This window comes from Microtus oregoni, unplaced genomic scaffold, assembly GCF_018167655.1.
Source record: "Microtus oregoni isolate MIOR12 unplaced genomic scaffold, Mior012 000005F_ref0000423, whole genome shotgun sequence".
Lineage (NCBI taxonomy): Eukaryota > Metazoa > Chordata > Mammalia > Rodentia > Cricetidae > Microtus > Microtus oregoni.
The window spans coordinates 2,567,580-2,582,428 of NW_024543064.1; the positions used below are offsets into that span (position 1 = coordinate 2,567,580).

A 14,849-nucleotide genomic window follows, 5' to 3' on the forward strand; every position below is an offset into this window, starting at 1 on the left:
CTTTTCAAACACAACATTGTATGCTTTTTATTTGAGACAGGGTTTCTCTGTGTAGCCTTGGCTGTCCTGGAATTCACTTTGTAAACCAGGCTGGTCTTGAACCCAGATCCACTTGCTTCTCTCTTGCGTGCTGGGATTAAAGGCATGGGCCACCTGGCATACAACATTGTATACTTTTGTTTGGTTTTTGATTTTTTGTTTTTCGAGACAGGTTTCTCTGTAGCTTTTGTAGTTTCTGTCCTGAAACTAGCTCTTGTAGATCAGGCTGGCCTCAAACTCACAGAGATCCGCCTGTCTCTGCCTCCCCGAGTGCTGGGATTAAAGGCATGCGCCACCACCCAGCACAACATTGTATTCTTTAGCAAACTAGGGATGTCTTCAGGGATGGCCCTGAGAGAAAAATGGAGGCTGGTGCTCTGCTCGCTGCCTCTCCACAGGCTCCCCCTCCTTATAGAGCCTGTAGACAAATCACTGCTTACTGAAGGAACAGTGGGTGACGGACTGTGCCAGCAGTGCTGCCCAGCCAGGCATGACCCTCCTCCACAGCTCTTCCAGTTTGGCTTCCAAGAACACAGGAGTCCTAAGGGTCGGGATGTGGTTGGACCTGTCCCTCCTTATTGGACCATGGAGGACAAGGCCTTCAACACTTGAGGGTACTGTGGCCTCCTCTCCAGTTGTCTACACAGAACCTCTCTGGGCCACCTGTCATCCCTGCCATGCTGTGAAAAGGTTCCAGGCTTGCAGGACATTTGCTAGAAAATATTGAGGTGAAGTCTGCACCCTGGGCTGAGAGGGTGGAGGGTATAGGAGAAGGGGAGCGAGACAGTAGGTGGCAGGTGCCAGAAGACTAAACCCACTGCTCTCGGGTTGGAAAGACTCCCCCTTCCCATTTGCCTTTACCACACTGACAAGTTGAGGGGCTTGGCCACGCTGGCCGGGGAGGGCTGGTATGGCTGACCTCATTCTCAGAACTCCTGGTTTGTATTGTCCTGAGCTTCAGTGGCCCTCATGAGGGAATCTGCAGTGGAATTGCTCCAACTGGCCTGGGTTCTAACAGACACCACCTGTCCCTACTCACAGGCCCCAACTGAGGTAAGACAGTGGAATGCCCTCCTGTCCCCACAATAGCAAAACAGGCATTGGGAGGTCCCAGGGAAGGGACCTCAAGGCCTAGTGTGGCCATTGTCAAGAGCAGGGCACCCTAGCCTGGTAGCCCTTGGAGTAGGAGCAGGTGTGTGCTTGAACAAGTCAGACCTGGCTGAGCCAGGTATATGGGGTTGTGGTTGGGGGGGAGGGGTGGGACAGGGAGGATCAAGTGTGTTCCACCTAAGGGGCTCCAGGTAAGAGAAAGGAAGTGCCCAGCTTCTCTTGGTAGTCCTGCACCCCTGGGATGACGGTAGTGGATGGGCATCTAGCCATATCCTATACTCCAACTGAGACAGGTGCTCTCAGCCCTGGCAACTGACCAGCCTAGCGCTCTCTGGCCAGTACTATACAGGGAGTGGGTAGTCTCAAGTAGCCACAGGCCATGGGCCCTGGTGGGCGTCCAGAACCAGGTAGGGATTTGGGCTGTTTTCCCATGTCAATGCCAGGAACAGACCCTGGCACTGTCCTGTTGATGAGAGCGGGCAGAAGGCTGGATGCAGAGAACATGCTGTTTCCAAGGGGTTTTATTTATTAGTTTTATTAGAACAAAGAGGCGTTCTGCTTGTGTCTGTAAAAAGTTCCAAAATTTTTAATCTCATACATGGACTGTTCTGGAAGAAACAGCAGGAACTGGCAGGGGTGGAGGGGTGGACATGGGGCAGCTCCACCCTTCCACACTTTGGTGAATCCACACAGAATAGGTGAGCCCTTGCCATGTGCAGTCACAAGCTTTGTCCAGGACACTGCGCCTGGAGGGACCCGCAGCCCCACTGGCTCTGACAACCACAGGACCTTGCACAGCCTCAAAACTAAAACCACAAACCCAAACCGTTGTTGTTTTACAGAAGACAGGAACTGTCCTTTGAGGTCAAAGACCACCAAAGAAAGGCCGAAGGGCCGGGTCCCTTCTGCAGCCAGATGGTAAGGCATAGGATAGGACCACTAAGTCCCTTGTGCAGCTGGCTGGGTCCTCAGGATCAAGCGCTTTGGCTCCAAGGATGGCAGGTGTGCCCGGTACATACGCCAACACACGCAGAGTGAGACAGGTGGTGGACAAGGACAGACTGACACGGAAGCCTGTAGGGCCATGTGTGTGGCACACCTTCCCGCCACTGGCCATCAGCTCACAAACCAGCCTTCCCATCATGCACAGAAATCTGTCGACCTCTGGGGCTGAGAAGTGGATGGACCGTGCTGGGACGCAAGCTATACAGGTCACAATCACATGATGCTCTCCACGTCTCTGCTATTAGCATGCTGTCGAGAAGGAAGCGCAGTCCCATAGGATGCCTGCCGCCATTTACCCTGAATTCACACCTGCACATCAAACCCTGCTCAGCCTCCCCCCGTTACCCACACGATTCAGGACATTTCCAGCAGTTATGTGAACATCCACGAGAACAGCAGAATCTATTAGTGCTGAAATGATGACAAAACTCATTTTACAACCGTCACCCAGACAAAACACAGACACCTTAAAACACCCAGAGAAAAGGGACGAAGAACAACCAACCACACAGAGACATCTACAGCCAGTGCCCCCACAGGGGCCACAAGTGGAACCAGTTATGCAGCCTGGATGTCAGCGAACCACAGTCACATAGGGAGGGGTGGTGACCAGGTCGGCCTTGGACGGGTAGACCACCTTCAAGCTGCCCTCCAGATCCACCACTCGGACCTGCTCCACCACCAGGGGGCACTGTCCATCCTTCCCAGCTCTCTGATTCAAGCTGGGATCAGAAACCCCACAGCTGGCATCAGCTTCCGTCCCCGAGAGTGCATCTTCCTCTTTATTTTCTGAAGTGCTTTTGCTCAGTTCTGCCATTTTCTGCAAAGAAAAATAACTTTTTAACAGAGAGGAGAAGTGATCTAGGAAGTCAGGCTGCCGTGACCCAGAGAGCAGCAAGCAGCAGCCATGGAGGGTGGGGACACAAAGCTGCCCTCATGGCCACTCACCAGAATGAGGCTGTCCATGATGTCCTTACAGAGCTGCAGGCTAGTGGCACTTGTGACTTCCAAAAACAAGTCGCATGTGGTTTTCTTAATCTGAAGAGTTGGAGTTCAGGAGAAAGTTATTGGTGTGGGGACACCAGCTGCTTAGTGTATTCAGGAGAAAAATCCATGAGCAGAGTTATGTAGGCTGGAGGTGCAGAGCGCCTGCCTTGTTTGTATGCATGAAACTGGGTTAAGTCCCCAGCACTGTATAAACCAGGCAGGAATGGCGGTACACACGGTACACACCTATAATCCTATAGCGTTAGGGACGTGGAGACAGGAGGATTGGAAGTTCATGGTAATTCTTAAGACTATATATCAAGTTAAAGGCCAGCCTGGGCTATGCGAAAACCTGTCTTAAACTAAGAACTTGTAGCAAGGGCCACAGGCTGGGGGACAGCACGATGGTGACTTTGTAGAGGTGGGCGGCACCAGGTGTGAGCAATGCCAAGGAGCAGAGGGCCCCAGTCCTCCACTTTGCATATCTCTCATGAGCGGGCACGAGCAGGTGGCGCAGCCTAGAGGACGAGCCACACACCACACACTGCCTACCTTTGTCTTCTCGCTGTTTGTTATAGGTGGAAAAGAAATCACATCTCCTTCGGCATCCACGAGACAGGGGTAGTTTTCCTTCCCGTCCAGTAAGTGAAGGTACCTGTGTGGGAGGGAATCCAGGTGGCAGGCAGTGTGAGCCCTGCATCCTCATCTGCCCAGAGACCTGGGAGGTGAAGTGACAGAGGCCTTAGGTCTGAAAACCCTGACCACCACTGAGAACCTGATGGCTGCCTGAAGCAGGACCCACCACCACCTAACCCCTAACCCCTCACAGTGGAGTCTGGCCCTTTCAGGAGGTACTGACTCTCTCTTAGAAGTCTGGGGAGAGTCCCTCCCCATCTGCTTATGCTGTCTTCTGGCAGCTGGAGGGCGAGCCGAGACAGAGGGATTTGTGGTGGGCAGTGTGCCGACCTGTCTGCCAGCTGACTGACCTGTGTAGCCCGGAGACGCTTTGCCGCTTCTTCTGCTTTCTCTGCTCCTCAGCCTCCAGCTGCAGCTGCCTTACCAGCTCCTTGGCCTTGGCTTCTTTCCGCCCCAAGGGCACAATCTGTAGGAGCAGAAGCTCATAGCTCATTGTGTTACTAAGGCCACCCATAAGCATGAGGGATGCCATACACTCTCTACCTTAATCTCTAGCCAGGGAGTGGGCTGCCAAGTCTCTAAGTCTGAAGCAAGAGACTATATTTCCAGAGACCCCTCTGCAGAGGGGGTGCTCAGACACCTGTATTTCTATAACATGCGACTGCTCAGAAGGTCAACAGAGAGATAGGAATCAGTCACCTGAGCTGGCTGAGTCAGGCATGCAGTTGGCACCTGAGTCCCTACCCCTGGGTCTCTATGTAAATCCAAGCCTGGAAATGACAGCCTAGAGAGCAACCTGGTGATTCAGCTCACACTACAGGTGTTAAGTGGGACCAAAATCTTTTGTTAAAGTTGGCAATCTACCTAGGCATGATAGCACACGCCTTTAATCCCAGCACTTGGTGCAGAGGCAGGTAGATCTCTGTAAGTTCAAGGCCAGTCTGCTCTACACAGAAAGTTTCAGGTCAGACAGGGCTACAGAGTGAGACCTCAATAAAAGTGGGTAAGTACTGGAAGCCCTTTCCAAGGCCTGCCTTAGGACGGGCATCTGCACAGCTGTGCCCTGGGTCCCAGAGCAAAGGCAGAAATCACTTCCCTTATGCACTTGCCCAGAAAGTACCAGGTTAAGCTTCCCAGGCCCAACCCCCAGCCTGTGAGTACAGGGAAAGTGTGGACGGAGGGGCAGAGCAGTTGGTACCTTCAGGTCATTGGGTGGCCGGGCGGCATACAGCAGGGGCCCGCGCACTGCCTGGAGGTCGTGGGTCGCAATGGTTGCTGCTGTCCTCTTCTCACAGAGGTCGTCATGGAGCTTGGTCTGCAGATGAGAGCAGAGGAATGGGCTTCAGAGTCCCTGCTGTCCAGGGAGGCCTGAAGCTCACCACCACAAAGCGGCACCTCCCTGCCTCCCAACTCTGTGGCTATCTGGTCACCAGCACCCTTTCTCTTCTCTTTAATTCTAGAACTCTCATCTCAACCTATCACTCCATCTACAGGGCAGATCGCAGGTCTGCTGCTAGGCTGGGCATGGCTGGGGCGGGGAGGGGGCACTACTGGCTTCCTCCCAGAGCTGCTGAGGGATGTCTCAGATGGCAACTCTGGCCTTGCCTGCATAAGGCTGCAGCTGTCTCTGCTGGGCACAAAAGGCAAAGATGTGCTTTTCAGTGCACAGGGAGACAGCTGCCAGGAGTGGTCCAGTCAGCCAGACCCAGGGACTTCCATGAGGGTGTGCTGCTGAGAAGGACAATTGTACTATTGTTTATTATTTGTTTGTTGTTGAGATAAGACCACACTACATAGTCCTGATTGATCTGGAACTTGCTATGTAAACTAAAATGGCCTCAAACTCACAGAGATCTGTCTGCCTCTGCTGGGACTAAAAGTGTGTGATACCAAGCTTGGCAAGAAAAGACAATTCTAACATGGTCTCATATAAACAGACTGCATTTTACTGCAGAAACCAGAAATTTCTCACTAGCATCAAACATCATCAATGAATTCATGTCTGGAGTGGGGCGACATGTGGTCACTGTGTGGAGGAACCGACAGCCCAGGCCTGGCAGACACTGGACAAGGGTGTGTGCTCTGGATCCCAAGGGGGTAGGCACCCTGAACCAGGGCCTGCCATACTACCACTGATGTAGGGAAACTGAGGCATGGAGACTACCTCGCACCTCATGACCCTGACCTGACTGCTGGCTCCAGTGGTACACCCAGGATGCAGCCACTACACCCAGTATACAGGCTCCCCGAATCTATCTGCTGCATGTATGCCCACCCCAGCATGCAGCACCCATCAAGCCAGCTCGCTGCATGCATACCCACCCCAGCATGCTTGAGTGCCCACCTGGGAGTTGAGAAAGCGACGGAGTGCATTTCCCGGCTGCAGGTCCATGCCTCTCACGATGGCCCCCACGATGTACGGGCGCACATCCCTGACCTCTGGGCTCACCTTGACTGTCAGGGGTGTGGGGTTCTCAGAGACGTGCAAGACCTTGAGCATCAGCCTGGCTGAGTCTGCTACCTCCTCCTCGCCCTCCCCACTTTCCCGACGCTGCTTCCGCTCCCGCCTCTTCTTTCTGTCCTCCTTTTCAGCACCCTCTTGCCGGCCCTTGCTCCGGCCACCGCGGCCACCAGCACGTAGGTACTCTAGGATGGATTTGGTCTGGCAGCCACCCACCATCTTCTCCAGGCGCTTGTCTCGAAGCTTGTTCCCTCGGAAGTTGATCTCTTTGAGCTTAGGGCAGTCTGCCAGTTCAGCAGGGATCTCGGTCAGCTGGTTGTTGGAGAGGTCCAGTGTCTGGAATGAAAGAGGACAAAAAGTCCTACTGTGGTCCAGGCCCAGGAGCTACAGCCAGGCTAACCCTCCACAGAGGCTGCTAACTCAATGCATCAGGCCTGTCAGCAGGCAGGGGACCGACCAGAACTCCTTCCAATCTGAAAACAGGGTCCTCAAATGGCACCCTTCTATTTCTTGAATATAATGACAAAATCAAGCACCAGTAGCCCCCTCCCCAGACCAAGTATGACATCAGGAGTGGAACACCGCCTCAGCTGGGGAAGGCGGTAGGGCCACTGTGTGCATGCCACACACGCACAAAGACCAGTGCTCTGTGGAAAAGGACATCCTGTTGCTATCCCTACTGCCGGACAATGCTGCTGTTGCCACTAGGCCTCCACAGTCATTGTGGCTGGGGGGAGCTCAGCAGCAGGCTAGGTGTAAAAATCCCTTTCCAGGGAGACAGACTAATGCCTGCCCTGCCTTATAGAGCAACACTGTTCAGTTTCGGGAGCTGGTGATTTTTAGTGAGCTTTCTCATAGAACGTGGGCCAGGGTTACTTACAGGAATCTCAAAGCGGCCACACCACTGGAAATCCTCATCACAGCATGGGTAATAGATGGAGAGTCTACACAAACACACACCCCAGATCACAAGGCCACATGCACGCAGGGCAGAATTACATACATTCTGAGAATGTAGCTGGGAAGGACTGAGACAGCTCCAGCGACCCTCCTTCTAGGAGTGACATCAACAGTCAACAAGCCTGATCTGGTCTCAGTCACAGCTGCTCTGCGACTCACACACACACACAGATATCCCTCTCAGGGCTGGTGGGGACTCTGTCTGCCTGGCTCTCTGCTCTTACATCAAGCACTCTTCTGAAGAGCCTGAGAGAGGCCATAGGCACCACGGGTGCGATACCTCAGCTCTGCCCTCAAAAACCAGAGCCATGCAAGGGCTGCAGCAAGCACTTGGATGCAGTCTGTGGCAGCTGTGCCTGGACCTCGGGGTGTGGAAATGGGAAGAGGACAGCACAGGGAGGGGACTTTTACGGAAACACCTGCTCTGGATGGTGGCGCTTCTCAAGCAAGGGAGAGGGAAACTTTGGCTGGAGCCACCAGGCTGCTTGAGGTGGGAGGACACAGCACAGAGGGGATCCAGACACACCACCCAGGACAGCAAAGACGCATGAGGCAGAAGACAGCCATAAAAGCCAAAGGAGAAAAGCATGAAAGCAAAGTGGCACAGGTTCTTGAGAAGGGAGAGGCCAGATAACAGCAAGGCCTGCTGGGTAAAATGCAGGGCTGGCCTGCATGTGCAGGTGCCCTGCAAGAGGGTCCTCGAGATCAGCCCCACTGGGGAACCTGAGCACAGTGCTCCTCCACCGACACTCAGAGCCAGGAGCTTTCAGCTCTAAGATCTTTGAGATGTGGATATTGTGTGAATGTGATGAGCTATCTCGGGAAGGGGCTCAGCTGCTTCACACACCCACACAGCCTCAAGGGAGCTCATGAAGTGTTTTAACATGCTGACTTGGACTGCGACGGCTGGCCTTTCCCACAGTGTAGCCACCCCAGCGCCCCACGAGTCTGGAGCATCAGATCTGTGCTGTGCCTCTGTCCACTGGTGGCAGAGAGCACCGGCAGGACCTAGCTGCTGCCCAGTGACTCCACTGACCTCTTAGGACCACTATGACACTATCAGGAACCCTGCTGGGTCCGTACCTTCCGCCCAACCCTGAGAATGGGGGCTTCTGTGCTCATAAGAAGAGTTGTGTACAATGTTCCCATGACGAACCATGCCCTGAAGGTAAAACACGTGAGGTGGAGGCCTGTGGCGGTCCCTCCCTCTGAGGCTACTGGATTTAACCTTCCTTTCTCCAGTTGAGGAACGGGGTTTTCAGTGTGTGAGACTCCTAACTCTAGTAACCTGAGAAGCACCACTATCCACTCCAGCCCCTGTTTAGCAACCTTCCCAAGTCCCCTTGGTGTCTTCTGGGGCCCCCAGGATTCACATTGTCACTCTGTCAAGGTGCCTGCTCCGTGGACTACCAGGAGATGCGGAAGGACAGATGCAAACCCAGACAGCTACACACAAAGCTGTCTCAAGTGACATAAGCTAATTTGTAAAAATGAAATGTCTGGAAACAATCTTCAGCTGGAGTGGTCAAGAAGCCTCCAGAAAAGTAAGGGACTGACATAAAGGCTCCAGAAACCAACATGAAGCCAGCACTGTCTGAGACACTGTTATTTGAACTGTAATGTGAGCCACATGTATAATTTTACATTTTTTGCTGTAGCACACTCAAAAGAATGTTAGATGAATTTAAAAAAAAAGAGTTGTGTGTAAATGTTCTGACTACAGTGGGATGAAAACATACTTCTCAGACACTGGGTTGAATGAGATGTTTCTGCTTCCGCTGTTGAAATATAATTTACTGAAGAGCCAGGAAAGCAATAAGCAGGGAAGGGGGACGGAGGTAGGGTTGCTTGTACAGCACAGCCTCAGAAACAGCCGTTAGAGGGGCATCTTCCAGGGATACCGCCTGACAAGGGCGGGACAGTGACAAAGATGAAGACCGAGCCAGAGAGAGGCAGATGGGTCCTGGCGCACAGAACCACAGGGTGAAGTGTTCTTCACAGGGTGAAGAGAAAGGTGACATTTGCTTGGGTTGAGCCGGGTCTCAGTGCCTAGAGTGGCAACCTTGTCATGAGAGCAGAGCCTGGGCTCCAGCTGCGATGGGCCCTCCTGCGTGGAAGGTTAACAACAGCAGACGCTGAAGCAGGGCAGAATGCTGGGTGCCAGGGGAAGCTGTGAGTGGCTGTGCTTGGGGCACCTGGATGCCTGGCAGGATGTGCTCAACACCCGACACCAGGACACCCAGTGGGACATAAGGACAACTGAGGCCACCTCTGCATCAGACGCATGCTAGGACGAGTCTACAACACAGTGGTGGCAGCAGTGTGAGGTGGTGTCTGTGAGACACATAGGGACCACAATATGGCAACGGCTGCTGGGTGAATCCGGGCACTTTGGCTACAACTGCGATTCAAAGACTGGGAAGGACTTATTTACCCCAGATTCTGGTCAGAGACAGAGGTTTTGGTCCCGGTGTGAGTGACAGGGAGGGACCAACCCTTGGCCAGGAAGAATCTCTATGGGGTATCTTTGATGACTAAGGTACTGACTGTCTACTTCAGAAGTCTCAAGTGACAGACACTGCAGAAGTAGACCAGAGTGATGTCACAAAACCCTCCCTGGCTTACCACAGCCCTGGCATGATTCCTAAGAGACCACAGAACCCCAGGAGAAGAGAATGGATATTACTCTGGGTTCACAGGTGATGTGGGAGTCCCCTCTGTGGGTTGCTTGTATTGGTTAATAAATAAAGAAACTGCCTTGGCCTGTTGATAGGGCAGAACTTGGGTAGGCAGAGAAGATGGAACTGAATTCTGGGAGGAAGAAAGCAGAATCAGGGAGATGCCATGGATCCCTGCCAGAGTAAGACATGCTGCCGAAACTTAGCCAGTAAGCCACTGCCATGTGTCGATACACAGATTAATAGAAATAGGTTAAAACAAGATGTAAGAGTTAGCCAATAAGAAGCTAGAGCTAATGGGCCAAGCAGTAATTTAATTAATACAGTTTCTGTGTGGTTATTTCGGGGCTAAGCTAGCCGGGCAGCCGAGATGAACAAGCGGGCCCTCTGCCTGTAACACGCAGGTCTCCTGCAAAGAGAAACCAAGCCACACAGGTCTGAGGCAGAGCAATGAACTCATGTCCCAGCAAGCATAGTCACAGAGAGGGACAGGACAGAAGAGGGAGGCCAGCTGCTGCTTGCATTCCTTGCCCCAAAGGCCGAAATAGCAGATTCAAGTTTTCCTATTGTTCTCCTCAGATTAGGGTTGAAGAACTGATCTAGCTTTGTGTTGGTAGTCACTCAGGCTGGTGTGGGGCCAGAGGTGGTGGCAGCTCCTGGGCAAGAGCCAAGGCACCTGCATTCGATTCTCTTTTCTGGAAGTAAAGAGATAAGCAGAGGCCTTGGTGTCAATGCCCTGGGCCTAATCAAGCAGGCTTTGTGTGTCCACATCCTTGCCTGTAATGGATTTGCTTTAACCAGTGGAATGTGGTTTAGTGGCAAGAGGCTAGGCCTAGAGGCCTGACAACCTGCTTCTGAGTTGCCAGGTGAAGAGAGAGGAGTTCCAAGATGATGGATGATATGCAGACAACAGTCAGCTGACACACACACACACACCCAACAGCAAAGGCAGCTGCATCCATTTGTGGAGCCAGATCAGGTACAAAGAGAGGCACCATGCTATCGCAACCATCGGCCTCCTGGAAAGTCAAAACATCTACTACATAGGAAGGCATAGTGTCCAGCCTGTGTCCCACCTAAACCATAGGGATGCCAATGACCTAGTGGTCCAAGATACCACTGGGAGTGACATCCCACAGCCTCCTCCAGTCCTCATGGAGATTCCAAAAAACAGGTATCATTCTGCAGAGTGGCTGGCCCATTTCTCCCTCTCTCTCTCTCTCTCTCCCTCTCTCTCTCTCTCTCACACACACACACAAACACACAGAGAGAGAACGAACATATTACCAGTCAAGAGAGAGAGAGAGAGAGAGAGAGAGACAGGCATACTGTCAAAGTGAACCCTTGTGAACCAGCCGCTATGTCGATTCATCCTCATTAGGAAAAGTCTGCATAAGGAAGCCGGAGAAGACACAAAGGCCTGCCCTGCCAAGGTTGCACATGGGGTGGGGGTGCCGGCAAGACTGGAGAGATCAGCCTGGAGTCAGGTCCGGCTGTGGCTCTGCATCTTCTGCCTTCCCATCCCTCACTCAAAAGACTTAAAGAGCACCTGGTGGGCGTCAAACATGGTGTGAGCCTGGGTCCACAGAACGCATGAACCTTCTATGAAACGGAAGCCCCAACCCGAGCGACCTCTGAAGGCTGCTGTTAGGGTGAACACCGCCAATTCCAGTTCTCTCATGTTTTTGTGCCTCCTCTGGATGCACTGCCACTTGGAAACCCGATCACTTACACACAAAAGAACGAGACCTGGCTCCCTGCTACTGGACATCACCGGACAACTTTTAAAGTGCCCTACATTCGGAGACGCCCGAGCACGCGGGTCTGAGCCCCGATCTGGGATGGACCGGCGGCGGGGGGCCAAGGCAGCCTCCGAGGGGCCCCAGCTGACCTTGAGCGAAGCCAGGTGCGCGACGTCGGGGCTGAGCTCCCGCAGGCAGTTGTCGGCGGCGGCCAGCTCACTAAGCAGGGGCAGAGCTCCCGGGAGGAAGAGCTCGGCGGGGAAGGCATCCAGGCGGTTGCCGGTGAGGTTGAGGCTCTGCAGGCGAGGGGCGCAACGCGCCAGGTCGGCGGGCAGCTGGCGTAGGCGGTTGCCACTGAGGTTGAGGCTCTGCAGCTGGGGCAGGCCGGGCGGCTCGGCGGGGCCCAGGCCCTCGCCCGGCGGCAGCGCCTCCAGCGCGTTGCCGGACAGGTCGAGCACGCGCAGCGCGGGCAGCGGCCCCAGCTCGGGGCTCAGGCCGGGCCCCAGCGCGTTGCGCCGCAGCACCAGGCTGTGCAGCTGCGGGAGGCCCTGGGCCAGGCCGGGCCCCGGCGCACGCAGGCTGCCGCAGCCGCTCACCTCCAGGTAGTGCAGCAGCGGTAGCGTGAAGAGCCGCGGCGGCAGCCGCCCTCCCGCCGCCTTCACCCGCTCCTCCAGCCCCGGCCCCGTCAGCAGCAGCTCGCGACGCCGCTCGCGCTCTGCGAGCTCCAGCTCCGGCCAGGCCTCGGATACCGCCGCCGCCGCCATCACACCCGCCCGCGCGCCGCTTCCGGAGTGCGGCGCCTTAGTTCCGGCGGGAGCCGGAAGTGACGGCAGACAGTTTGCGGGGTGGGTGGCCGGAGACGGTCACTCAGGCTCCCGGAGGGGCTGTCTAGTGCTGATGGCCCTGGGGATTCTTATAGGCTAGAGTGGCCTCCTTTCCTAACGCCCAAACACCAGCTAAGCACACAGTTGTGCTGGGGATGTCGTTTAATTAGTAAAGCCCTGTCTGGCGTGCATGAACCAAAGCTGGCGGTTTGATTCCCAGCTTTGCATGCTCGGTGCACAATGGTGCACACCGGCCACTCGAGCCCTCAGCAGGTGGAGGCCGTGCGGGACACTGGGGGAGTATACAGCTGATGGCAGTTAGCATTCAACATGTCGACCCCCGAGATGAGTAACTCTCTGATGGGGAGCCGCACTTGGCAAAGATCGTGGGGTCACTGACAGTGAATCCGTTTGTTTTTGTCTGTGATTTTTCTACCTTCCTTCCCTAAAAAGAGCTATGTGTATTTTCCCCACCGCCTGTGTGTTTATCTTGTATTCCATCTTCTGAGCACACATAGCTGTGGATGGTCAGGAAGATGATTTCCATTGAAGGTGTATAATAATGTCGATGAGTAGAAATAGTAGGATTTTTTCATAGCTCAGACTGTCATAGGAAAATTACAATATTCTCAGTTACAAAACAGCTTTTAACTCATTTAATTGATTTTAGACTTCAGTGCAAATTCAAAATGGACTAGTTGCCCTGGCAAAACGTGCACAAGGTCAAGTTCCCAGGTGTCTATTTGTTGAACCAAGTCAGGCTGACAACATTAAAGACATAACTCCATGCCGCAATTGACTTCTTGCATGCACTCCTGGCCCCAGCTTGTGATTCAGAACACAAGGTCCAGTCAACAAACTGTTTATTGCTTAGGTCCTGAATTTTGATGTCATTCTCCATGCCTCTCAGGCTACGTGCAGAGAGGCTGTGCCTTCCTCCTGTATGGCCAAGCATTGCCATGCATCCAAATGCTATGTGAGCCTGAAAATATAATTTATATATTGTCCAGAGCCCCCCCCCTCTGTGTGTGTGTGTGTGTGTGTGATGTAGAAGAGAGATGTAGCAGTGTGAGTGTGTGAAGAAATGTGACAGAGTGGAGCGAGGAAATGTGTGTAGAAGAAAAACATGTGGAGGAAAGAGATGTAACTGTGTAGAGAGATTAAAGAGATTTTCAAGAGGCAGTAATAAAGTTATTATCATAACACATAAGTTCTTTTCCTAAAGACCCTCAGATAAGATTTTTTTCTAAGTCCTGTTACTCTGAAGGCATTCTTTCTGCAACCCTGGGTGCAGTCCTGGGAGCTGGCCTGTTGGGCTACAAGGCAGGAGGACTAGGAGTTCAATGCCAACCTTGGCTCTATAACAAGTTTGAGGTCAGCCTGAGCAACATGAGACTGTATATAGAAGGTAATAAAAGAGACAGGCAATGAGAATAAAATTTAGTCAGTATGGCATACAGGGATGAGGAAAAGATAAAGGGCTCCAGTGATCCCCTCCCACCAGGGTACTGTCTGCAGGGTACTGACAAGAGCCTTAGATTTAAGTAGAGGAAGAATTGGGACAAGCAACAAGATATAGCCCAGTTGGTAGAAACATATGCCAGCCCTGGTGGGAGGGAGCAGTCTTGGGCCGAGGTACAACCTAGCCATCTGTATGTTCTTTCTGGTCCTGGAAGGTGGTCCAAGACATTGAAGTTGTATCTGCTGCCTTCCTTCAAGGGGGAGCTATCAAGTTTCCATGGGTGGGGCCTAGTGGTCAGAAATAATGGGTTAGGGCAAAACTCGCTGCACTGGGCCTGGAATGCAGTAGGGTTATTGTGGTGGGATAATCCTTCTGATGTGAAGATGTTTTACTCTCATTGGTTAATAATAAAGCTGATTGGTCTATAGCAGGCCAGGATAAAGTTAGGTGGGACAATCCAATTGAGGACTGGGATGAAGGAGGGAGGACTTGAGATAGAGGCAGCCAGCTGCTGGGAAAGAAAGATGCTAGAGGACAGGTAAAGCCACGAGCCACGTGGCAATACGTGGATTAATAAAATGGGTTAATTTAAATGTAAGACTTTAGTAACAAGCTTGAGCTATTGGCCAAGCATTTGTAATTAATATAAGCCTCTGTGTGTTTATTTAGAAATGGGTGGTCAGGACAAAAAAAAATTCATCTACAGTTTGTCATAAGATAATAGGAAGAGTCAGGCACATCTTTGGAGACTGGATTGTGATTACTAATCTTATCTGTAGTTTGCTAGGGAACTGTGCAGGAAAACACAACCAGGCTGAAATGGGGATAGTAGTAATCATGGTGATTATGACTCAGGATGGCTTTGGTTATGTCGAGTGGAACCAATGCAAGAAGAAAGGGCCTGTCAGGCAGTGGTGGTGTAGCCAGGCAGTGGTGGCACACACA

The 14,849-nt window shown here is 52.9% G+C and overlaps 1 protein-coding gene across 1 annotated transcript; it reads right to left on the reverse strand.

Annotated features, from left to right (window-relative positions):
- Window positions 1-1,652: 1,652 nt before the first annotated feature.
- Lrrc47 (leucine rich repeat containing 47) lies at window positions 1,653-12,402 on the reverse strand. Its single transcript, XM_041652983.1, has 7 exons — window positions 11,768-12,402; window positions 6,122-6,574; window positions 4,976-5,092; window positions 4,128-4,243; window positions 3,694-3,796; window positions 3,103-3,192; window positions 1,653-2,974 (listed from the first exon to the last, which is right to left on the reverse strand). Exons 1-7 carry the CDS (start codon window positions 12,380-12,382, stop codon window positions 2,729-2,731), a joined length of 1,740 nt encoding a protein of 579 aa, XP_041508917.1. The 5' UTR covers window positions 12,383-12,402; the 3' UTR covers window positions 1,653-2,728.
- Window positions 12,403-14,849: the final 2,447 nt, after the last annotated feature.